The sequence below is a fragment of the Trematomus bernacchii genome, unplaced genomic scaffold (assembly GCF_902827165.1).
Source record: "Trematomus bernacchii unplaced genomic scaffold, fTreBer1.1, whole genome shotgun sequence".
Taxonomy (NCBI): Eukaryota; Metazoa; Chordata; class Actinopteri; order Perciformes; family Nototheniidae; genus Trematomus; species Trematomus bernacchii.
In genome coordinates, this window is record NW_022987714.1 from 17,497,891 (window position 1) to 17,522,179 (window position 24,289).

The 24,289-nt window shown below is 39.9% G+C and overlaps 1 protein-coding gene across 2 annotated transcripts in view; it reads left to right on the plus strand.

Moving 5' to 3' along the window:
• LOC117491336 (spondin-1-like) overlaps window positions 1–24,289 on the plus strand; it is a 107,899-nt gene that overhangs the window by 76,628 nt on the left and 6,982 nt on the right. For both annotated transcript variants that reach the window (XM_034141253.1, XM_034141254.1), the window contains exons 7-11: window positions 5,726–5,790; window positions 9,287–9,488; window positions 13,046–13,186; window positions 14,110–14,185; window positions 18,517–18,699. In XM_034141253.1, the coding sequence (XP_033997144.1) occupies window positions 5,726–5,790; window positions 9,287–9,488; window positions 13,046–13,186; window positions 14,110–14,185; window positions 18,517–18,699 (667 nt within the window). The remainder of the gene's footprint in view (window positions 1–5,725; window positions 5,791–9,286; window positions 9,489–13,045; window positions 13,187–14,109; window positions 14,186–18,516; window positions 18,700–24,289) is intronic.

Consider the following 24,289-nt stretch of genomic DNA (forward strand, 5'->3'; position numbering starts at 1 on the left):
GCCACTATCTGAAGACAAAAATGAATAAATGTTTTAACTTAAATTCATTACCTATGCCACAAGTACTGACTAGCTTAACCATGGAAGCAACAGTGTTTAGCTGTGCTTAAAAGTGCAGTTTTTGATCTTGGAGATGGTTTAAATATGCTAAAATCACTTTTTTAAATGTATTATAACAATCAATGTTTAATGTATTATTTGTATTAATAAGAGAGAAACTCCCTCTGGAGGGAACTTTGGGATTTTAACCTTTGTAGACCATTTAGATGCACAAAAACCTATATTACACACTACAGGAAAGGGAAACCCCAAGAAAAGGCAGTGATGCACACACAGTATCTTATTTCCTGCAATTTCTATGTTTTGCCTCACTCTCACTGCTCTTCAGGCTTTGTTGTATGACTGCAACAGGCTGTTGTTTTCAGGGAAAAGGCTTCAAAAAGCTCCAACCAAAAGCATGCTCTTTTATGTGACTCAATTGTGACAATATCTATCCGGATTGCTCAAATCACTGGGAGTCAAACTTTTGGAAGCCATGCTGCCTTTCTTCATAATTTATTTCACAAAAGCACTGCTTATCTCTTAATTTCCTATTTGGCAGTTGAATAAGCTGTACTTTTTTCTGAAAATAAGAATGTTGTCAACCCCAGCCTTTTTCATTTAACTTTTAATTTGATAAATGTGTAATTCGCAAAACAAATGTTGAATAAAACCCAGCTCCAGCTTGGTTTGTTCATCTCTGTTTTAAACTGGTCCATCTTCTCTGCATTTTGATCCCTCTGTCCTTGTCTTTAACATTGTCACCGTTTTTCTTTCCAATCGTCGTCATAGTCTAAATATATTTCATAATGAGTCACAGCTCTCTTTTCTCAAGCCTTCACATCAGCACCTTGTACCTGAACTTTGGCCAGCACTGTCTCTTACTAATCCTTGTCATTTCTTATAAAAGATGTGTGCGTGGCTGTGGCTCTTTCCTCTTTGTTTCTCTACTGTCACCTGCTGCTGTGACTGAGAGAACATGAAGGGCAGCAGGGACAACAGTGTCACTCAAGTCCAGTGGCGAGCCGTGAGCTTTATACCTAGGCCCTCTGACCCCCACCCCTTCCCTCGAAAAAAAGAAAAAAAAATTGTTATTACGTCACAGCGTATACTTCAGCGGAATATCAAAACAACGGCCCAGGGTGCAAAACGCATCAATGACAGCGACCCTCTACCACACAAAATAACACCTGTGAACCCAATTTGTGTTCTTTGACATTGAAAATGATATTGCATTGTGTTTGTTACTTTCGTTGCAGTTGTATGTCTTAAGTGTAATTTGGCATGCTTTTATTTTGAAGGCGAGTTCACGCTGTTGACAGGAAGTTGTTGTTGCTATGGAAACAAGAAAAGTTTCACAGCGGGCGGAACTTGTCATCTAGTCCGCGATAATAAAACCCACCCATTTAGAGGGAAGATATGATTGGTCAATTGTACTGTCATTTGACATTACTCTCTCGTTCAGTTACTATAGCGGGCCCTCTGTGAATCGCAGAGAGGGCCAGACGAGCTTCTTTCATGTAACCCTTCACATTCAAACAGAGACTGAACAGGCAGATTCGAAGGATTTATTTCTTTGGAAATGTTATTTTATTAAATCAAGTTTTTTTTTCGGTAAAACTAATGAAAAATATAACAAAAATAATATTAAAAAAAATATATATTTAAAAAAAATATATATTTTTTTAATGTTTTTAAATATTATTTTTTGGAATATCTTAGGCCCTCACAGAGGGCCTAGAGGGCCCTGACGGCTCGCCACTGCTCAAGTCTCTCGCCTTAGTGAGTCATGTCACTGTAACAAGAGCTCATTCAGGGGATTCAGTGTGGATCACTGTGGAATTTACATTTTACGGTTTATTTAAGAGCCAAGTTTATTTTCCATCTATTTGTTGGATTTGAGACAGGGGCTGCAATGATTCTGTTACAATTAGTAAATGTATCGATTTATTCAGCCATGCTGAAGGAATGTGGATCTAGGGATGGCAATACCGGTATTGGGTGTTTTATTGCTTTTATACCATTTCATGTTCATATTTGCCTCTACTGTGACATGTTTTCATGCTTTAATGTTCACAAAGCTCTTTATTTTTCTCATACTGCCTGTGCTGCAGCACCTCTTTTCACCCTCTGTCTGAAACCAGAGCCCAGTCTGCTCTGATTGGTTAGCTGGCCGGCTCTGTTGTGATTGGTCAACCTTTTAGAAATGTGTCAGAAATGTCCACCCCTTAGCTTATCACTTACAATGTATTGTAGCGCTAGCCAATAGAAGCGCAAGTGTTACATACTGATGTCATTATGTTACCGAGGCCTTTCCAGCAGGGGTCGGGATTTAGCCTCTGTCGACCATTTACATGCCCAAAAACCTATATACCGGACTTCAGGAAAGGGAAAACCTCAAAAAGCATAATATGGCCTCACAGTGCCCACACACATGGAGCAAACAAAGATAGCTGCTGCAGCTTTCTGGAGCTCATTATGCAGAGCCTGGTGAGGAGCTGGGAGCACCTGGGAGAGGCAGCACCTGGAGGGAGACAATCAGTGAGAGGGAGAGAAAGCTCAATTCCAAACAAGCAAGTACAGGAGGGAGTGAAAGAAGCGTACAAAGCAGAAAGCACAGAGGGAATGATTGTAGAGTTATTTAAACTACATGTGTGTCACCTCTCTTCTTATTTTCCTCTGCTACTTTTTAACCTCTCTTTTCGTAGATTTTACTTCCATCCTTTTGTGCAGTCTTGTCGTTTCCCCCTTTTGACCCTCTTAGTTGCCTTCCTTGTTCTTGTTCTATGTCTCTTTTTCATGTTTTTTTCTTACCCGATGCTTTCCTCATCTTGTCTTTTGTAGCTTTTTCAGGCATATTACTTTCCTTGTTCCGCCCTCTCCTATCCACCTCACTTTGTTTCTTTCTTTTCTTCTCCTCCTCCATAATTATATCCTCCTTTTTTCTTGCCTTCTCTGACTCCACCCACCCTTTCCTTCTGTTCTGCTATTTTTCTCGAAAAGGTACATCCGTAAATCACAGTCATTTTGTGCCATTACGATAATTACCATAAACAAACAAGACCATTACGGTAAGATTTGCATCTCTTACCGGCCTCCACAAAACATTTTGTATTATGTGATGCCGGTGGAGGGGCTGTTATACAATGTGCCTGACTGAAAAGGATGCTTTTCTTGTAGCCTAAATTGAACCAAAGCGTGAATAGTAGCTTCAGGTAATAGCAGATGTTAGAGAGAGTGATGGAGAAAATTACCTTCAAGACGTTTATCCTTTCAATATCTTCCCAATGGGAAACATTATTACACGTTATTTGAGTTCACATTGGAAAAAATGATTATAAGTAGCCTATACTTCAGAAATTAAAGGGAAGCTACACCACTGACCTTTCCTCCAACCCACCCACCTGGCTGCCTTTGGACATTGTGAAGAATTGATGTCGGATTTTTACACCTGTTTTATTGGAGCAATTTTATTTGACACTGAATTTTATTGGAGTAAATCAATATTGGACTTCTTTTGACAATATTGATTAACTTAGTATTGAATCTTGTTTTTCCCCCTTTTTTTTAATTAGCAAAACAGCTTTATTTGTTCAAAGCCATGCATATAAAGTTTGCATTGCTATGGTAAATTACACGCATTCAATCGATGATGCAAAGAACTGACTGCAGGGGCTGGGTTCAAACCCCTTACCTTCCGATTGTTAGACCACACAACCTCACAGCCACTGTTCTTTGTATATCACCCCTCAAGTAACAAACAGACACGATCCAGATCTCTATTGACTCAATCAGCTACCTTAACCTCCTTTGTACGCATTTCTTGCAGTGAAAAACCGCCATTTCTATGGTTAACTCCTCTGCTAGCTTGTGCCGCTACATACATCTGTAATCTGAGTGTGTGTGCGTTCAAAGGTCAGTGGGAACTTGGTAATAGTCAAAATCATTTGAACGCTCTGCAATTGGACAAATTCGAGTGGTCCGTGACCCCGAGGGTAGCACTTCCACCTAGTCGGGCAGGACCGCTATATCCATAGAAACACAGTGGCAACATCAGGGCAGAGCCGTTTGACCGCGTATCATGTGAATGCAGCTTAAGACTCAACACTGAGCATTGGTGTGCTTTTAAAGGGCACCTATTGTGCAAAATTCACTTTTTGATGTCTTTTATACATAAATATGTGTCCCCGGTGTGTAAGGAGAAGGAGACTCACAACGTGTCAAAAGTAAAACCCTCTCTCTTTTCCTCCTCACCCCACTAAAAACGGGTGTACAACGGAGCTGATCCAGATTTGCTGTGGTCATGACGACATTACCATAATGTGGGCTGGCTCTACGCCCACAGCCCTATCAGAAACGTCGCTATCAGAAACAATGCACGACGTGTTTTGGACGTAATATGGTCTTTGTTTACATTAGCAACCATTGCTAACACTCAGAGCTAACCTTTTCTGGAGAGAGTATGTGTTAAAAAGCAGGAAATAAAAAAAGGAACTCACCTTGTAGTAAACCCGCAAGAGAAAAAGCATTTGAGCTCCATACTGTTTCAGAAATAATCCTTGATGTGGTTTGGTACATACGGCATGGCTGATCTGTTTGGTATTTTGAGCAAAACACATGTTTTTATATATCTGAGACCTATATTATAGGCCTAAAAATATTATAATAGGAGACCTTTAGAGAAAAAACACAAGAAATAAATGCATTTTTGAAAATACAGTTATTGCTCCCAATTTGTGATATATTTTTCATAGCTTGGCTAACGTGCTTATTCATGACTTGCATCTTTTCGTGTCTCTGAAATTGGGACAAAGATCCTTAGGCACTCGTGCCTCTGTTCCCTATGGTTTTATATCCATAAACATATCTGCTTGTGTCCACCTGTGTGTTTGTAAGAAGATGGAGTGAGGGGTGAGGCTGCTAGGAAGAGAAGGATGGGCACTGACTTATAAACTTGTTTTCATCCACACACATACACACACACACACACACACACACACACACACACACACACACACACACACACACACACACACACACGCACACACACACACACACACACACACTTGTTTTCTTCACTTCACCCCAGGGAAGATGGGAGGCTTTCAAGGCGACTGTGGAGCCTTCAGTCAAGCAGAAAACAGTTTTTTTTTACTGGGCATATCCCAACCTGAAGCTCTTTTGTGTGCATGTGTGTATTTTTGGATTAGTGTGTGTTAGTGCTTGAAAAAGAAACAAACAAAAAGACGGAGAAAACTCAATAAAGGCTTTTATTAAACAAGAAAGGGCACATAATGGACATTCCAATTCCGTTAATCAACTGCAGCGCCACACTACATCCATCATTTGTCTTTTGGCTAAATAATAACATCCAATGCATTATGATAGATAATGTGCAGTTCATAAAGTGGCCAAAATGCCACAGAGATACAAGGGTGAATAACGATCCCCTCTCGAATAACAGATGTCTATTATCAGACTGCAGAGAGCCATTTTGTCCTGATAAGAGACTGATAAGAGACTGATAAGAGGCTCTTAAGCCTTTGAAACTCACCCTCAGTCATGTCAATTTGTCGATTTTGGCCTTTTTCCTGTCAATGTTCTTTTTATCTCTCTTTATTGTCATCCATTTAGTGACAAATTGCTTCATGTCGCTCTCTTTTTCCCTGTCTATTTCTCTTCGCAGGGAGATGAAGTACTGACTGTCATTAAAACTAAGGCTCAGTGGCCGGCATGGCAGCCGCTCAACCTGTAAGTATCACTCAATGTCAGTTTCACTAAATGTAAAGAGTACTCTCGTAAGAGATATAATTGAAAGTTTAAAGGGGCTTATTAAGCTTTTTGGGGTTTTTCCTTTCCTGTACTGTGTTATATAAGTTTTTGGATTATTGTGCATGTAAATGGTCTGCAAAGGCTAAAATCCCAAAGTTCACTCCAGAGGGAGTTTTTGTCGCCCACTCTCCCTCTGCCGGAAACGCCTCCATTCGACTCCTTTGTTTACTTCCTTGAGCAAATTAGGACGGCCAAATCACTATGTAACACTCGAGCCTCTATTGACTAGCGCTCCTACACATTGTACGTGATAGGCTAAGGGGCGGGACATCTGTAAGTGGTTGACCAATTACAATACAGCCGGCCAGCTAACCAATCAGAGCAGACTGAGCTCTGGTTTCAGACAGAGGGTGAAAAGAGGTGCTGCAGCACAGGCAGTATGAGAAAAATAAAGAGCTTTTATAACATTAAAGCATTTAAACATGTCAGAGTAGAGACACAAAATACAAAAATTAACCTGAAAATTAGTTATTAATATGTCCTCTTCTCCTATGTTGATTTGTTGAACAAATGTTTTTTTTAAGAAGAGTATACACTGTTTATTATTGGTGTTTGGTTTAACTAGTGTTCTTCACCCAAATAAAACTATGTACGTTGTATGTACTTTTTAGCAATGGAATAGTTCACATATATTGATGAGTCCAACTGAAAATGGCAGTTCTTTTATCTGATGAGTTCAATGCATGTGTGGACAGGCACAGAACAAAAATATTGTTGTCATATCACTCCCACCAGGCAGTTAACCAGCTGCGGGCCTATGTTATTAGCTGACGGTTTGTCCCATTTGTCAATCACCATGTCCCCACAGTACACTGTACATTTTTATGTGCATTGTTGAATCCATACATTCCCTGATGAGGTAATGTATGTAGTGTCGCAAATTGCTTTGTGAGTTTAACAGTATGTATTTACGAAAACTGGACCCAGTAGAAAAAACAGCGGGAACCATTGATCTGACTGCCTATTTTCCTGAAAGAGATTGAAAAATATCCCATTGGAGCTGAATGTTAGGGATATGGAAGGCAGTTGGACCTAAAGGTAAAAAAATAAGTTAGAAGTTACAAATACTGGTCGACAAGAGACAAAAGACAAAAAATGAGAACTGGTATAACTTAAAATAGAAACAAAATGGGATGTCAAGAGTGAAAAACGCAGCAAATCCACAGGAACTAAGGAAGGATTAATCCAGGGAACATAAACAGGACATGTTAACAAGAAAGATTAACAACTACATCGACTTCAAACTGACAGAGAGCACTGGGAAAAATGTAAACGCACAAAACTAATCGCAGCAACAAGATTCAGCTGGAGAGGGCAGGCAGAAACACATGGGCAGCAGGTGATTGGACACAGGTGGAACATTTCATAGTGGGGCAAACAATCACAAAAAGGCAAGAAAACTAGTGAAATTATGACCAGACATTTCACAAGAGAGTGATTTTACAAATTAAAACAGGAAACAAAATTACAAAAACAAAGATCATGACACAGAAGCCCTACTTTGTCCCACTGCCTATTTTCCGTGCAACGTACGGCCTTCTTCCAAAGACCCATTGCTCCCAAAATACACACTTCAACTGAAACAAACGGATAAACATGGCTCATTATTATGCAGAGCGATGTCATTGGACCTCCCCAAATGTTAAAGGAAAAAAAATGCCATCTGGATTATTCTGCATGTAATTACCCAAATGCTATTTAGAATGTGAATTTCCAAACCGATAGACTGCTGGAAGAATGGCCATTTGTGTTGTGGAGTAACGGCTGTCGGACAAAAGAGCTTTTGGTCCGAAGATACATTTTCCTATTTTTTTTTTTTTAAATTGGCATGGCACCAAAACATTGGTTCTCTCTGTTCTACTGACAGTTTTAAAGGTTAAGATATTTAAAATGGCTTATGGCTACATAACTAGCATTGTGTGTGCTTGTAGAGAGTGTACAAATATATCCTTCATTGATGTATAGGCTATGAGCTCCAGTCATTAACGCACCTCAGAATTTGACAGCCTGTCAGTTATGGGCTGTCATTATATGAAAAGCGGCCATGTACTGTAGAGGCATGATGCATATACGCTGATTCCAAAAATATGCACTGATATTTGTTGCTTCTGCACAATCATTGTAGCAAGAGTTTGCCCTTTGACATTAAATCAGTTCTCTCTGACAAATTGCAGTTATTACATTTTACATTAAGTTGACCATGAGCATGTCGTTCACACCGGAGCTCTTGATGGATGTATCAATCGTTTATTCATCATATTTTCAGCAGCATTATTTTATAGTTCGTTTCTGCTGGATGGAAAACTTCCAATTCTGTGTGTTCACTTGAAGAATAACATGCTTCTCTGTAAGGTTAAAACATTGTTATAACTTTGGGTTTATGAACGTTTTGGTCTGACGGACAAGCTGACAACAAAGCTGATTTTCTCTCTTCATGAGAGGTTGATAAATGACAAAACAATCTATCATTGTTTTCTGTTGAGATTCTTGCCAAGCTTTCCTTCAGGCGTAGATTATTCAATTTTTAAAGCATAAATTAATCTACTGGGTTTGAAGTAAACAAAGCTATTAAGAATGCTTGGTCAGTGATTTAAAAACATATTGTTAAAATACTGCATCTTCATCATTTAGGACGTGCTGCATCAACGGAAACAATACAAAACATATATATAGTTTTTTTTTATACAGAAATCTTTAATCTTCATCACATTATATCACACACAGCCTCAAATTATTTGATTGTAATGTATAGATTTTCTCTTGCATCCTGTGAGCTCATTTGATACGTTTGTAATTGCTCTTGAACTAATTCCAATTGAAGCCCAAAGCACTGCAGGAACACACGCACGCACGCACGCACGCACGCACGCACGCACGCACGCACGCACGCACACACACACACACACACACACACACACACACACACACACACTAATGTTCTGTATCTTTCACCAAACATCTGCTTAATTATCCCTTCTAGCGCTGTCTGTCATTTGCGATATATTGTGCCACTATTATTTTTACTAATGAGAACATTCAAACACATGTACACACACACTGACACACAATCATGCGACTTTGAATATAAAATCTAAGCTTATTTGTTCCCAATTTGCAAGTTGTCAAGTTTTTCCAAAAGTAGTTTTCAAGTATGTTTAGACATGATTGTTAAGATACCAAAGACTGTTTTTCATAAAGAAACTGTTAATAAGACTGTTTTTTATTATGAATCAATTAATTAAAATCTTAACATAAGAGCTCGACTTTCTGCAAGTAATTAAAAAAAATAGTAACAGCAAATTATTGTAGGAAAGGTTATAGAAAATTATATAACATTTAATTTGATTATTGAGATATTCCCTTTGTTTGTTTCATTTATTTCTCTTTTCTTATATTTACCCCCCTCCATCACCAGGCGAGCAGCTCCATCTGCAGAGTTTTCTGTGGACCGGACCCGTCACCTCATGTCCTTCCTCACCATGCTGGGGCCCAGCCCAGACTGGAATGTGGGGCTGTCCGGAGAGGACCTCTGCACCAAGGAGTGTGGCTGGGTCCAGAGGCTGGAGACAGACCTCATCCCCTGGGATGCAGGCACTGACAACGGTGTCACATATGAGGTAATCTCTCCTAATTTCACTGTTGGCAGCCGTAGAAACCATGGAGGTATAACATCCAGTAGAGACTTGTAGTTGCATCACAGACTACAAAAGCTGTTGTCATTACAAAGGACCACTCGATAATTGTCTGTAATTAAATAATGATGAAAGAGGGGTTTTCCGGTGGCCAAAGGCACTAAAAAATGAAGACACAAGAAAAAGGGAATTAATAATGCTAACCAAAAAAGTATTTAAGTAAAATACTGACATAAGTCAGTAATGATACATGTTTTCTTATGGATTATAACCAAATCAGTAATATTATCTTAAAAATGTAAGCCTATAACACCAACTTTGTAAGCTCGCTAACTACTGACCGTTGTTATTTTGTTTTCTAAAATAACTTATAAAAGCTATATTAATGTACCTAATCTCTAGCTAACTAATGCTAGCTAACTAACATAAGCTAGAGTTGGAGGTTTGTAGAGGATAAAAATGGGCTAGCTGATCAAATACTGTAACTAGATTAAAAACTCTGCTCAGTTGGCTATAGAGTGATGCAGGAATTTGTCCTAAAACCCAGAGTTACGTTAACCGTTACGAGAGAGAGAGAGAGAGAGAGAGAGAGAGAGAGAGAGAGAGAGAGAGAGAGAGAGAGAGAGAGAGAGAGAGAGAGAGAGAGAGAGAGAGAGATAGAGCGGAGCAGAGATAGAGAGAGAGGAGGAGCTCTCGTCTCTATCGCTCTCATCTCGCTCTAGCTATCGCTCTCTCTAGAGAGAGAGAGAACTTTCATCAAACACTTGACTTCCAGCTGGCTGTTAGCCCACTGTGCCACACTTCTTCTTCTTTAGCTCTCCACATCCTTGAATTGAAAACAGCTCATCCATCTTCATTATTTAAAAAATACAACAATGTATTTATAGTTTACAACATCATGAATAAGCAAGGAGCATATCCTGCTGGAAGGAGGTGATAAATCCCTTTCAAATCCTTTCTGGCTTTCAAACAACAATGCATTTTACAATTTCTTGCCTTTTTACCAGGGCCTTTACTTGGTTTCCTCAGCTCTCAGAAACACATTGGCGCTCACTTTTTTGAATGGTGTCCAGTACTGTATATGTATGTGTATTCTAAATTTGAAGATGTTGTGATCATAGATATTATAATTAGAGTAGTAGGGTTAGGGTTAGGGTCATGGTACTAAACATAGACAAAGGAAACATAGATTATACAGCAGTATTTATTTTCACACTAGATTAAGGTACATTTGCCATTGTTCAGTCTTTGTATAAAATGTAGAGTATCACAATTATGTAACTGTTCAGCACTTGGAAGGCCTTTTAAATTGCGGTATCCAACTTAATAACGTCTTACTCTGGGGAGTGTTCCCTTAAAAACACAATTATTTTCAAATGTACCATCAGATAATCCATGCATCCTACTGAACAGAAGACATTAAATCACTGCCACCTACGGACAGAGATAGGGAAGTACACGTCTTCTAGACAATACGCTTGTTCCAATGTGCAGTTTATGAAAAGCAAAGACTTCAAAGCTTCTTTCTGTTTGCAGAAATTAGAAGTACATTTGCATTTTGTAATTATCTCAAACAATAGATGAATGTCTTCTGTTTGGTCTTCTACCGCACAAAATCTTGAAACCAAAAAGTAAGACAAGAAAAAACTTGTGTTCACTACAAAGAGAATCATCAACACTGTTGTTACAGCGCTGTACAGGAAGATGTAACTTCATATCTCCTCTGATACTTTCTTTGTAGATGTCATCCTTTTGTCTTATGCATTACTCCTGAATCTATTCAATCCAAAGTTGGTGTGAAACTTGAAACAGCACAGCGAGTGAAACTGTAGGAACAAAGAGAATGATTCATGTTTGTCACATGTTTTTATCTTTTCTCTCTGTAGAATTTTTTTAAGCTCTAAGAAAACACACATGCTACCAAACACCTGAGAAACTTAATGGATCTTGTATTAAAAGGCATGATATTGTGTTAGTGTGTTATTACTTTTAATTATTTCTAGTTACATGCGTTTCTTTCTTAAGAAAAATCATGTTGTTCTCTTTCTACAAGCCTCTTTTACAGATATGCTGATATTATATGCAGATATAAGATTAGTATTCTTGTCCCACAAAGAATTCCCATGTCCTGAATTTCTGCTGTTTAACTTGAATTACTCTTATCATTGCTCAGCGGAAGACTCGGTCATATACGCCTGAGGCAAGGCAGTCTCTCAGTATACAAGAGCAGATGTTTTCCTATAGGACATCAACCATTTCCACACCAAGTGCACAATGCTAATGTGAGAGGGTGGAAATAGTTCCCCTTCAAATCATGACCTAATCTTCCCCATCTCATTTTCACACGTCCATTTCCCCCTGATTGTTAAAGAGACGTCAGAGTAGATTCACCTTTAGTTTCACATTGACTTTGGTTTTAATGAACCATAACGGAGCGTCCACACAGCAGCGTTAACAAAATCTTGGAGGTGGGCGTATCTGAAGCTTGGGGATTTTTTGCGAGCAACGCGACCAACAACCAATCACATGAATCTCCCGCCCCCGACATACAAAGCAAAAAAGCCCAAAGTAAACTGGATATAAACTCCCCAAACAGGCGAAAACATACCACTGTCTCTGCCACCTCCCTCCATGCCTGGCTCCTCCGGTTTATATCCCGGTAGGTAAATAGGGACTGGTCATAAAGCACCGGGTGATTCCCTACCGCTAATTTCTCCTCCATTTTTTGGAATATGAGGAAATGACCTGCAGTATGTCTCTCCCAGCATACACGCCGTTTGATTGGCTAGCGCTTGAACTGTCAGATTTCCATACACGGGATTTGATTGGCTGACGCTTCCACCTCAGCTTCAAAAGTTGAACATTGCTCAACTTTGAATCCTGAAAATCCTGAAAATCTCCGCTCTGCTTCCCACAATGCAGTTCGGCGAAAAGTGAGGCAAAGTGACGTCACCCCATTCAAAGTGAATGGGCAGAAGCGTTAGAAGATTTTTTTAACGCTGCTGTGTGGACGGGCCGTAAGAGTCTTATATGACAACTCTGTTACAAAGCAGTGTTCACACATCATGCAGACATGAACCAACAATAGCATTCTTTTGAGTCATGCTTGTGTCAACAAATGTAATATAGGCCCAGTATTAAGTATTTTCTTTGGCTTTGTTTTGGTCTCCAGTGGGACAAATCTTTATCTCTCTGAGCTAAATGCTCCGCTCACTTCATTGGACTGTGTTTGGGTGCTTGGTATGAATCATAAAGTTAGTTTATAGAGCTTGTTTGCCAAAAACATCTGCGCAGAATTGTTGTAAAACACAGCAATAAGACTTAACCAAAACTGTTACATCAAAACAATGAGTTGAAAAGCACAGAAATGCTCTGTAGAGTTGAGGAGTACTAAAGAGTTGGTCACTACATGCAAACATTTGTACATTACCCATAATCATTTGATCCATAGCTAATATAAAAAAACTGATCATTGCAGATTCAACCATTAAATACTGAACTTCAAATTTGCTCACCTACCCTCTTGTTTTGAATTCTTCCAGTCACCAAACAAGCCCACCATTCCTCAGGAGAAAATCCGACCATTGACCAGTTTGGACCACCCCCAGAGCCCCTTCTACGATCCTGAGGGAGGGGCAATTACCCCCATCGCCAAGCTGGTGGTGGAACGCATCGCTAGAAAGGTACAATGTAGTACAGTATGTTAAAGTAAGAATGCATGTATAAAGAAATAAAAACACAGAAAAAGACCATGTTCCACGTTTTTATACAACTTCCAAACATCTACAGCAATGTTGCCAGAGGTAGACTCTTCAGAAATAAATTGGAGAAGAATGTCACAAGCCAAGGATTTAGTATCCTACCAGTAAGAGTGCAATGTTTAAAACACAAGTATTAGTAAGTTACATAAGAAATGTTGCCAGCTTTAGCAAGTCGCTATCCGGCGTAACCTATCCTAATCCTAACCCTAAATCCAGAATTGCAAATACTTATATCTCGTAGGTAATTGGGTTTCCTGACAGTTGTATCATTTTTATAATAATAATAATAATTTGATAACATAAAAGTAAAGAAAAAAAAAATGTACATCAACAGAAAACATTGTATTAATGTATCTTTCATTTTATTTAATTCTTAAATGGAACAAGTGTCTAGGAAACCCAAAGTATCTTTCTGAATTTAGGGTTAAGGTTAGGATAGGGTACATCGGATGGCCATTAGCTATCACTGGTGATTTTTTGTTCATCTAACTTACTACCTGTGATTTAAACATTGCAACACACTAGTAGCATTTACATACAAGTTGGCTTTTCTAATCTCATAAAACTAACATGACCTCCACAACAAGAATCTGCATTGAGGTTTCTGATTGCAATCCTAATTTCGGCTCTAAGAACTGCATTGACAATCCCTACTGTAACCATGCTGACCCAAAATACATGGAATACCATTTACACATAGACACAGCCAATGGTGATCAATAGAACACAAAACATTCAAAGGTTAAATCAAGAGTTTAGGCTTGAAGATAGTTTTGTCTTTTAAGAAGCTAGGGCTACATGTGTGTGTGTGATGGATGTTACCCCAGTTGTCTTTGTGTGTGCAGGGAGAGCAGTGCAATGTGGTCCCAGACAACATAGATGACATCGTAGCTGATATTGGACAGGAGGACAAGGAGGAAGGTACTGTAAACACACACACACACACACACACACACACACACACACACACACACTTTCATTTACGGATCTTCCGTGAAAGAGCCCAAACTAGACACAATGAATTTACTCTAAGGGCTTGATGGAGCGTTTAAGCTAATTACTTAGACCCTGTCATTACATGATATTGCATTCCTTTAAGTTCTTTGAACCATTATATTCTCTTTGTGTTTGCTAAACATTCTCTGTGACTAGACACTGTGGTGGTTCAGTGTGTTATTACACTCAAGGACACACACACATAGCTCATTAAAGTCACAATGGGTTTTAGTCTCAGATGTGATCTGGTCAGTTGGTCAGAACACACATCTGGCAGTATCCCCCCCGCTGTGAGAGGGGAGAGGGGGTGGGGGGGGCCCACTGCTGCAGAGCCAGTCGTGTCCCTATCAGACACACTTTATATTCTGTGACGCATCAGGGATCCTGTCACTCCTGACAATGATGTTCCAGCAGTGCTGCATATGAAATCTGTCTGCAGCGGAGAGTTTTGTCTCTGATGTATAACCACAAAGAAAGAAGGAACAAATAAAGTCTTACTCTCTCCCACATTTTTGCTGTGGTATTTGTTATCATGTTTGGGGGATAGAAGGACCACGACAGAACACAAATATTCAATATTTTGATTAGTTCGTTGACGCCCAGCACTCTTTCTTTTAACCTCTTTCCGTCTGCTGCTGTTTTTCTTTTCTGTGCTTGGCATAGTTTAGCAATCATGAATCCAAAGTTTAATGCTCTACACAAATATAAAAGTGAATATTCAAATGTATACCATGGTGGTTTCTGATGGATACAAAACGAATGTTCGTTGTTCACAGCTGACCTTGAATCAACAGCTTGATTAAAGACACTAGGCTAATCCCGTGAGCAGAATTCTTGTAGGCAAACCGGAGTTAAACAATAATGACTCTAACCCTAATAAAGCATTATGAATAAATGAAGAAAATCCTTCACACTAATGTTGACAAATACTAATTACTATATTATTCCCCACCATTATTATGAGCTGAGCTGCATGCACTATTATGTTCTAGGCTAGGGTAATAGAGCTTAAAGGTTGGGGATGCTTGGGACTGGAAGGTTGCCAGATGGAATTAAGCTTGTTAATCACATTGAACTGAGGGGTTTATTTAAAGGTTGTTAAAACCAAACTGCTTTCTTCAAATTACATTCCCTTAAAAAGCGATCAGATTGCATTTTTATTAACATTTTCAGAAATGTCAAAGCCATTTGTTAAAGGTGAGAAAATAGATTTTTAGAATCACAACCTCATTACTGTATGTGTACTGACTTGTTATTGTTGAGCTTTAGTGGTGCATATGTTTAACTTTTGACATACTATATATGACAGCAGCGCTACGTCACTGCCTGGCAAAATGACGGCCCGCCCACTTTCCAGTCAAAACAGAAGAATCAAAAGAATTGGCGCCATGAGGAAAAAAAGGTTTTTACCATGCCTAAAAGCTGCTGTGTCGTTGCACCTCAAACAACAAAAAAGATGCAGAAGAAATGATTTTCTTTACTTTTAGTTAGAAAAAAGACGTTAAAAGTTCATATCTATGGGTTCAGGCCTCCACCGAGAGGACGGAGATAATAAACAATGGGGACCCTGTCGGTCAATACATGTACATCTGTAGGAAACACTTCATCACAGCAGAACTATGATGCTAACAAGCTTACCGTCAATCAAAGTTAGAAGTTGTAATGGTAAAAATCAAAATAGTGAGTGTAGATGCTGCATTGAAATATAAAACACTGAGAAGCCAAGGAGGTCACCGTTTGTACACCAATCATTGATCTCCAATGACATGATGTAGTTGTTGCCTTTCTAACCATTGTAATTGGGCTCTTTATAGATTTCACTTTTTACTTGGCCAACTGTCACTGTTAGCACAGTTCATCTGTTCCATTAATGTAAGTGTTTTGTCAGTATATTTGAAATGTCTAGGTTAGCTACATTAGATCGCTAGTTTACAGCAGATCCGCAATAATTTCGGAAGGAATCTTATGATCACATTAATTAAAAAAGTCAATAAAACGTACATTTTCCATACATTTCCAGGGACGTTTGCCAACTTTTATAACCCCCAGACGTCAATAACAGTCTGGCCCCAGCTGTGCGCATCACTTTTTAGTGTCCCTGTTTCCGTTGTGTTTTGAGCCTCTTGCTGCGTTTTGTATTTGCAGCATGTTCGTTTACGCAGCGCTTTTAGTAAACGCTGCGCATGTTTGGTCATCGTTAATGAAGATGTGTCTTCATTTGCATGTGTTTTGGCACATGTTTGTTTTCATATTTGCATCGTTTTTGAAAAAGCAGTGCGTTTCTCCCAATAGATTCTTAGTGTTTTTTGCCGTTGAAATGCATTTGCACGTCAACCACTTTAGCAGTCTATTCCAATGTGACTTTCCAACAAAATGATGAATAGAAACGGGAACTTAACTCGCATAAACGTTATAAACGAAGGAAAACACGTCTGCCATTATACTGTAGGCCAGTAAATTACAACATTATAGTACTACATATTACAGTAATAACAAGTGTGTGTCAAAGTGCGTGCGTGGGTGTCCCTTTTTGGAAAGATAGAACACATTTCAACACACTAGTTATTTTCTGTTATTACCCTGCCCTTTTTCTGATCACTGCTGTGACATTATAGTTACAAGATGAGCTGTTCCTTCTGTCCTTTTTAAACCACAGAGGGGCTAACAGTGCAAACAGTGCATGACGTGTTGGGACTGTACGCTTTGTGGCTATTTTAAGTGGCAGAGAGCAGGATTTTACCCACACTGCACAATTTTAACAAGAATCCCCTGCCGCCTAACACACGTCTTCCTCAGTCAGTCATAGACCATTTGCTTATTTCCCTCCTCTCTTACTCTACCTGTACGCTTGTTTCCCCTCTTCTCTGTATGAGATGACACTACGGAGACGAAACGGGTCCCCAAAGTCTGCCGGAGCTTCACTGCTCTCACTTACACATCAACTCCCCTCTTACCTTCATCTCTGCTTCTCCAGCTCCTTTGTTCCCTCATTCTCCACGTTATCCCAGAGAATTGGACCCACTCAGGTTTGTCCCTGAGGCTTGATGCTCTATTCTCTCTCGTCTCTCCCCTCATTATCTCAGCCTCTCTGAACCCAGAGAGAGCATTTTAATTGAAGCCAGTCCCCCTGCTACTTCTCCTAGCTCTGTTCGCTCTGATAATTGGGCGAGACGTTCACAAATCCTCTCTTTCGCTCCAACTCCATCCGTTCTATCCCTCTCAGATGTCACTCTGTGGCTCCTAATGGTCCAGTACTTGCAGTAATCACCTTTGGACAAGTTGTGAAATAATAAATGTCAGCCTAATCTTCTCCCCCCTCCTCTAACTGTGACAAATCAGTTCAGCTGTTGTAGTGGGATGAAAATGAAACAAAACTTTCTTGAGCAGATTCTAAATGGTAATGATGACCATATGGTCTGTACGAGGATCTAGCCTGGGCCGGAAAGAGGCCTTGAAATGCTTTCGGGGTCTTCCCTTCCCTGTAGTGTGTTATATAGGTTTTTGTGGATGTAAATGGTCTGCAAAGGCTAAAATCCCTGGGTTCCCTCCAGACGGAGTTGATTGTAGTCAAATTGATATCTGCAAACACTGCTGTTAGTGTACATTTTGAATAGCAAGGGAAGGCACATCACTGTACATATCTTAACATCTCCTAAATGTATTTCTACTGAAGAAAATTGATTATGCTCCATTCAGAGGTCGCGTTAACCGAATATTTTCCGCCTATGACGGATTATTTTTAACAATGACGGAAAAATCAGAAAGCCGTCCGTCATTTTGACAGATTAGAACAAACTCCGAACAGCGCCAAAGTTTCCCCGAAGCGGGGCTCCGGTATTATGCCTTGTTATGCATGCCAAAAGGAAATGATATCGTTTCCAAACCTAACTTTGCCGAACAGATCAACGAAAGTATTTGCTTTATGCTGTGCACGTTCCCGTGAGGTGCTGTGGGCATGCATAACACAGCGCTAACAGTTCATGAGCGAGCGTCCCCCCCCGTCCCCTGTCCCCCGTTGACAGTTCACGAGTTGTGTACAGGCCGACGGGTAATAATGGATTTTGACGGAAATTTCTCGATCCTGTCCGGGCAGCGAAAAAGTCTAGCGCAACCTCTGGCTCCATTACTTAAAAAATATAAAGCATCGCAGTTTATGCAATCAATGAATGGGCACAATTTGAACGGAAAAACTAAAAAGCCTTTTTTCTTTGGCATCTCCTGCATTCACTTAACACCCCTTTGTGTTTCTCTCTCAGATGACACACCAGAGACATGTATCTACTCAGCCTGGTCTCCCTGGTCGGCCTGTAGCAGCGCGACGTGTGAAAAAGGCCGCAGGATGAGGCAGAGGATGCTGAAGGCCCAGCTGGACCTCTCTGTGCCGTGTCCCCACACTCAAGATTTCCAGCCCTGCATGGGCCCGGGATGCAGTATGGAGGGTAAAATCCCACACAGACATACAATACAGAAGATTTATGAGAATTGGGTTGGGATGTGGGGGACCACAGTTGTGAAAAATAGGTTGTCCCTAAGCTAGGCACTGTACTGTAATTGTAATTAACAGATGGAACCATCTCTAAGGGCCTCAGCAGGTCGGTGAGGGTCCCTGCTGAGAATTATTTTCCTTTGCTCAACAAGTCTTTGGCCCTTAGGAAACCAGCTGCAATGGTTTATTTAAAGCACTGATGGATACTGCCACAGTTTAACTCAGCTGGTCTTATCATATCTGCCAGGAGAGAATGTTCTTCCATCACAGACATAGAACAGCTTGATTTTTGTATGCATAAAATAACGACACTAGTTAACGGTTATATCGTATTCCCTCCATAAAAGCTGGTGAGTTAAAAATGTTATTAATAATATAAACTACAGTACTTTCAAGGTTTACTTGAAAAGCTAATGATAGTAGTGCAGTGACACCTTATTGAAGTTCAAGCAACTACTGTGTGTGAGGGAAACATACTGTGTTAACCATGGCATAAACATTGACAACGATATTTCAGTGAACCTTAGCGGGGTTTTTTAGAAATGTTATACGGAGACTCCCTATCATTGTTAAAACCTGCAATTCAAACAATGGGCAATGTAACAGTTGTATCAAGTCACGGCCAAGTAAGGAACCAGGAGGAGGGGGGCAAACTACCAGAGTCTGGCATTTAGACGGCATTCGGCTGTCAGTTGGCTGTCAGCCGGCTGGCCTTAAACTTGGAGGGGAACACCCAAGTGGATGCATCTCTAAGTGATCAGCCGCACTTGTACTGGGAAGAGGTGATTTTGTAGAATTATAGAGATATAAACCGATCACAACAGAGCCGGCCAGCTTACTAATCAGGCTGTCTGCCTGCTGGCCTTCAACTTGGAGGGGACCACTTGTGGGTGCTACTGTAAGGGTTCAGCTGCTTTTGTAGTGTGGATGATGTTTGTTTGTAGAATCATCAAGATTTAAATTAGAGCGATTTGGAAAATAACCAACTGTAAGTGGAGCAGGGTGGATCTAAAGGCTGAAGACAGGAGCACTTAACAGCAAACACCTTCATTAAAGGTTTGGTCTAGATACAACTAATGAGGGGATAAAGTGCAGGTTTACAGGAGGTCAGGTGGTTTTAGGGCTAATGGGAAACAGTTTAAACTAATAAGACAATCAAAACAGGTTGGAAAACACACAAAGACAGGAAGTAAAACCAGACATGACACAGTTTGAGAAAACAGTTCAACTAAAAAGTAGGTTAATGACACGAGCATTCTCAGCAATTTGCCCGTTAATAAATAACAGTTATCTGGTTCTGTCTAAGCACTTCCAGAAACAGAGCCAAAGTTGGAGAACAGCTCATTTTTTATTCACCTCATTACATTAAATGTAACTGCTCTTTTATTACCACTTAACATGTCCTTAAAGGGAACTCTTGCCTCACCAAAGAGCCTTCACAGTCATAAAACCCACTTACTTTTTACAAGTAAAAAGTGCACAATGAATTCAATTGGTAAAAAAATAATATGGTTAATAAGTAACATTTGTACTGCTCTTTAGCCATGTTTATGTTGGTAGTCAAGTGATGGCAATGGCAGCCTATCCATCATATAAGAATTGGCTTAACTGCAACTATTGAATAGTTTGACATTTCTTTTACATATATTTGTGCTTAAAGGACGAATTTGATTGTAAACTCAAACATCAGTATTTCAAGATGTCTAATTTTTTGGTTTGTCATTTCCAATGGCCTCGGTTGAACTTTTTGGTTTTTGGTAATTAGGAATTGTTAACATGATAACACAGTAACATACTGTAACATGGCCAATCTTGTAATAACCTTCCATTGCAGATGATCCCTGCAGCAGAGGGAACTATATCTGAAATGAAACGTCTTTAGAAAGCCATTTTACAATTGGAGGCACTATTTTTTGCAACACATAAAAAGTATGAGACTGAAGTGAGCAAAACAGTGATTCAGAGGACAAGCACGGACGAGAACTACAACTGTTTAACATATTACAGACAATGAAAAGGCTTAAGGGAAGGCAGTAAAGGACATTCCACGTTTTTTAAAGTTTCTAACACTAGGTCTGTACTGAAGTTTAGCAAGGGGACAGACTTGTTTTTACCTTCTGTTTTTCACGAGTGATACATGTCCTCTTGTGTTGTGACTATATGATCATAAGCAGAAACCACTTTCTTTTGATTTCAATTAAGAAATGTGCTAAACGTCTAACAGCAGCCCAGCATCAGTCCTATTAACAACACTTTATGCAAATCAGATGTGGCTTAGCTTGTTTATTACATCTCTGATCGTAGTCAATACTCCTCTTAATTACATTGTTGTCTGCCAATAAAAACATAGGCTGGCAGGATTAACCAATATCTCCCATTGTCTTGTTCTTAATATTACAGGAAACACATTTTTTTTTAAATGTGCACTTTGTTTTAAGTTAAACTTCTGCGTTTGTAACACTGTTTTTTAGGTAATTAATAGTTTAGGCCACAAAGAAGAAAAACCTTTTACTTTTAAAGTGAATAGTTTATAGACAGTTTGCTTAAGCATTTCATCACACAAAAACTGTAAGCATTAAATCACAAGGATTGCATTTTCTTTTGTAATACTTGAGTTGGGGTGTTTATACCCTATCAACAAGAGGGGTGATCAGTGAACCCTGAAAATAATAAGCAGATTAAAGCTTAGCCGTTTCAGACAATTTTTTGTTTATTTTGTCTTAAACTTTGGAATGTGTGCCGCTTCCTAATTTATATTCATGTCCTTGAGGGAATATTTAAACCAGGACTATAACTGTGCAGCCATAACACAACTTGCAGTTGAACTGAAAAAAGGTACAACTGAAAGTGAAATGGATGCCAGCTCAGTGATTACAGAGGAATCAGCTGAAGTGAATATGGTTACATCATCAGCATATGTCACAGCATACAAATCCCTAATCACACAGTGTAAACATTGGTGATTGGATACAGTAATTACTCCTCTGAAACATAAGATGATGTGGATCAGCTGTTAATGCTGAGGATCCAGGATGCTTAAATCAGGATTTGATTAGGCTTATCCTTGACTAAGAGAACGCACCATGCTTTCATCGTTATGTTAAAGATAATGGGGACAACATGGGGGCATGTACGTTCATGAATTTCATTCCATTGAGATGCAGAAACAAAGTGTAGAGCTTCACGGTAATTCAAGTATCAAAGCTGATGTGTTTTAAACAACTCAGTCAACTTTCTCTTCAGTATCTATGTTGTCGTCTTTCTTTCTGATGTCCCCAAAGTTTTGATGCTCTTTTACTCCAAGTAACAACTCACGACATTCCAACAAACACACACACACAAGAACAAAGCTCCAGGAGTTTGACTTTATCCAATTTCCAGTGAATTTGTCAGTTTGGAACAAATGCTGAGAGGCAGCACAGTATCTGTCTTCTCCTTCTTTCCTCTCCTTTTAAGATGTCTAGACGAGTGAAGCTCAGAATGTTTAAGGCTGCAGGAACATTACACACACACATAAGTCTTCTTATCGATGTACATCAGATAGCTCCACACACACTGTAGCTTTTTGTTCCTGCACACCTCTACTTTGTTTTCATTTAGCGCTCCGTTAGCGCTGGGTGGGAGATTGATAATTGCAGGGTTCATGCTGGGGCAGGGGCGGGGGCCGACGCCCTGGGTGATTCATATTCCTGGGAAACACTTTGGCTCTCTGGAGAACTCGTCTGAGCTGGAAGAACCTGTATCTTTTATAAATGATTCACTTAGTTCTGCTTTATTAGGCCACAGCCGGTAAGCAATTATGTTCTCAGATAGAAACAGAGGGAGAGTGTAAGAGAGTTTGTATTGTGAGTCGAAAAATAATCTGAACACAAGTTCCCATAAGTATCTATAATTAGACAAAAGGTATGCACCAAATAAAATAAAAAGAGACAAGGGGACACAAGAAGAGGTGGATGAAAGGATGTAGGGAAGGAGGCATGTAGTTATCTATTAAGGGAGGGTTAGGATGGGACTAAGGTATGAGGGAGGGATGTAGGGATGAATGGATGTAAAGATGTAGGGAGCATGGGATAAACAGATGAAGACATTTAAGGAAGGAGAGATGATTGGACAAATGAGCGGGATGTAGGGGTGAATGGAGGGATATAGGAAGGGATGAAGGATGTAGGGTACAAGGTGTAATTGGACGAAAGGATGTAGGGATGGATGGACAAAGGGATGTAAGGAGGGATGTAGGCATGACTGGATGAAGGAAGGGAGGGATTAAGGGTCAATTGGATATAGGGAGGGATCAAGGGATGAGTGGATGAAGGGATGTAATGAGGGGGGGATGACGGGGTGTAAGGAAGGAGGGATGAATAATTGAAGGGATGTAGGCAGAGAGGAATGTAGTGTTGAAGGGATGTATTGATGAAGGGAGGGAGGGATGGGTGAAGGGATGTTGGGAGGGAGGGAGGGAGGGAGAGAGGAAGGAATAAAGTGATGTAGAGAGGAAGGGATAAGTGTGTCAAGGGAATTTAGGGATGAATGGATGAAGGGATTTAGGGAAGGAGGGATAAAGGAATGAAGAGAGGGAGGGATGAAGGTCAAGGTTATGGAGGGAGGGCGGGATGAAGGGAGGAAGGGATGAGGGGTCAGAGGGATGTAGAGTGGAGGAGATGAAGAGATGTAGGGATGCGGCAAAGCATACGTAGATTTGGAATGGAAGGAAAATGGAGGCTGGGTTGTGAAATCTGGTAGCTCAGCTGCTCCTGAACCTAAGCTAACTAATTAACGTAATTTATTTAGAAGTCTAGTTCTCCCATAATGGCCTCTTCTTGACAACATTTGAATATACTATCTGCTCCATTGTTAGAAGAGGTGCTTAATGGGGACAGCAGTAACAGACAGGGCTATTAAGCTTGTATAGCTACTCTATAAGTGAGGAATAGGGAGATCTTGAAGCGTCATGTGGGCTAATAGTGATGAAATACAACAGAGTGGAGCCTGGTTACAGAAGCAGCAGCTCATTTTATAGCTGACACAAGCGAGGGTCATGCATATTGACTTTCACTCCCTCAGGCCCCTGCTGTGAGTACGACGGTCCCTCAGGCAATTCGCCTTATTAAAAGATGGTTGAAGCAGTTTCTGAAAAAGAGCTCTTTGAAAATTGCACCTTCAACTTTGAGATGACTTAACAGACTAAAACCAGGCAGGTGTTAGAGAGAATCGTAAAGTGTCCTATCACTGGAGGACCTGTGTTCAAGTATTCCAGTCAAGAATCCTGCTTGCTAATATGTTGACTTTATTTGAAGACGATTTAGCTGAATTGAGAGAGCATTAGATTGATGAAAAATATGTCTGAGTTGTTTCGTTTTGGCAGTGGAGTGATTTTACCATTTTACTATATCTGCAGCTGGAAATGTTGAGTTGTTTTCTGTTGTTTAACGTTTCCTTGTCATCCAATTTTATTTTTTCACATGGGTGTCCTCACAATCTTTTATATAACATGTTCCTCCGAATGTATGGAGGACCCCCGCATTCAATACATTTATTTTCATTTA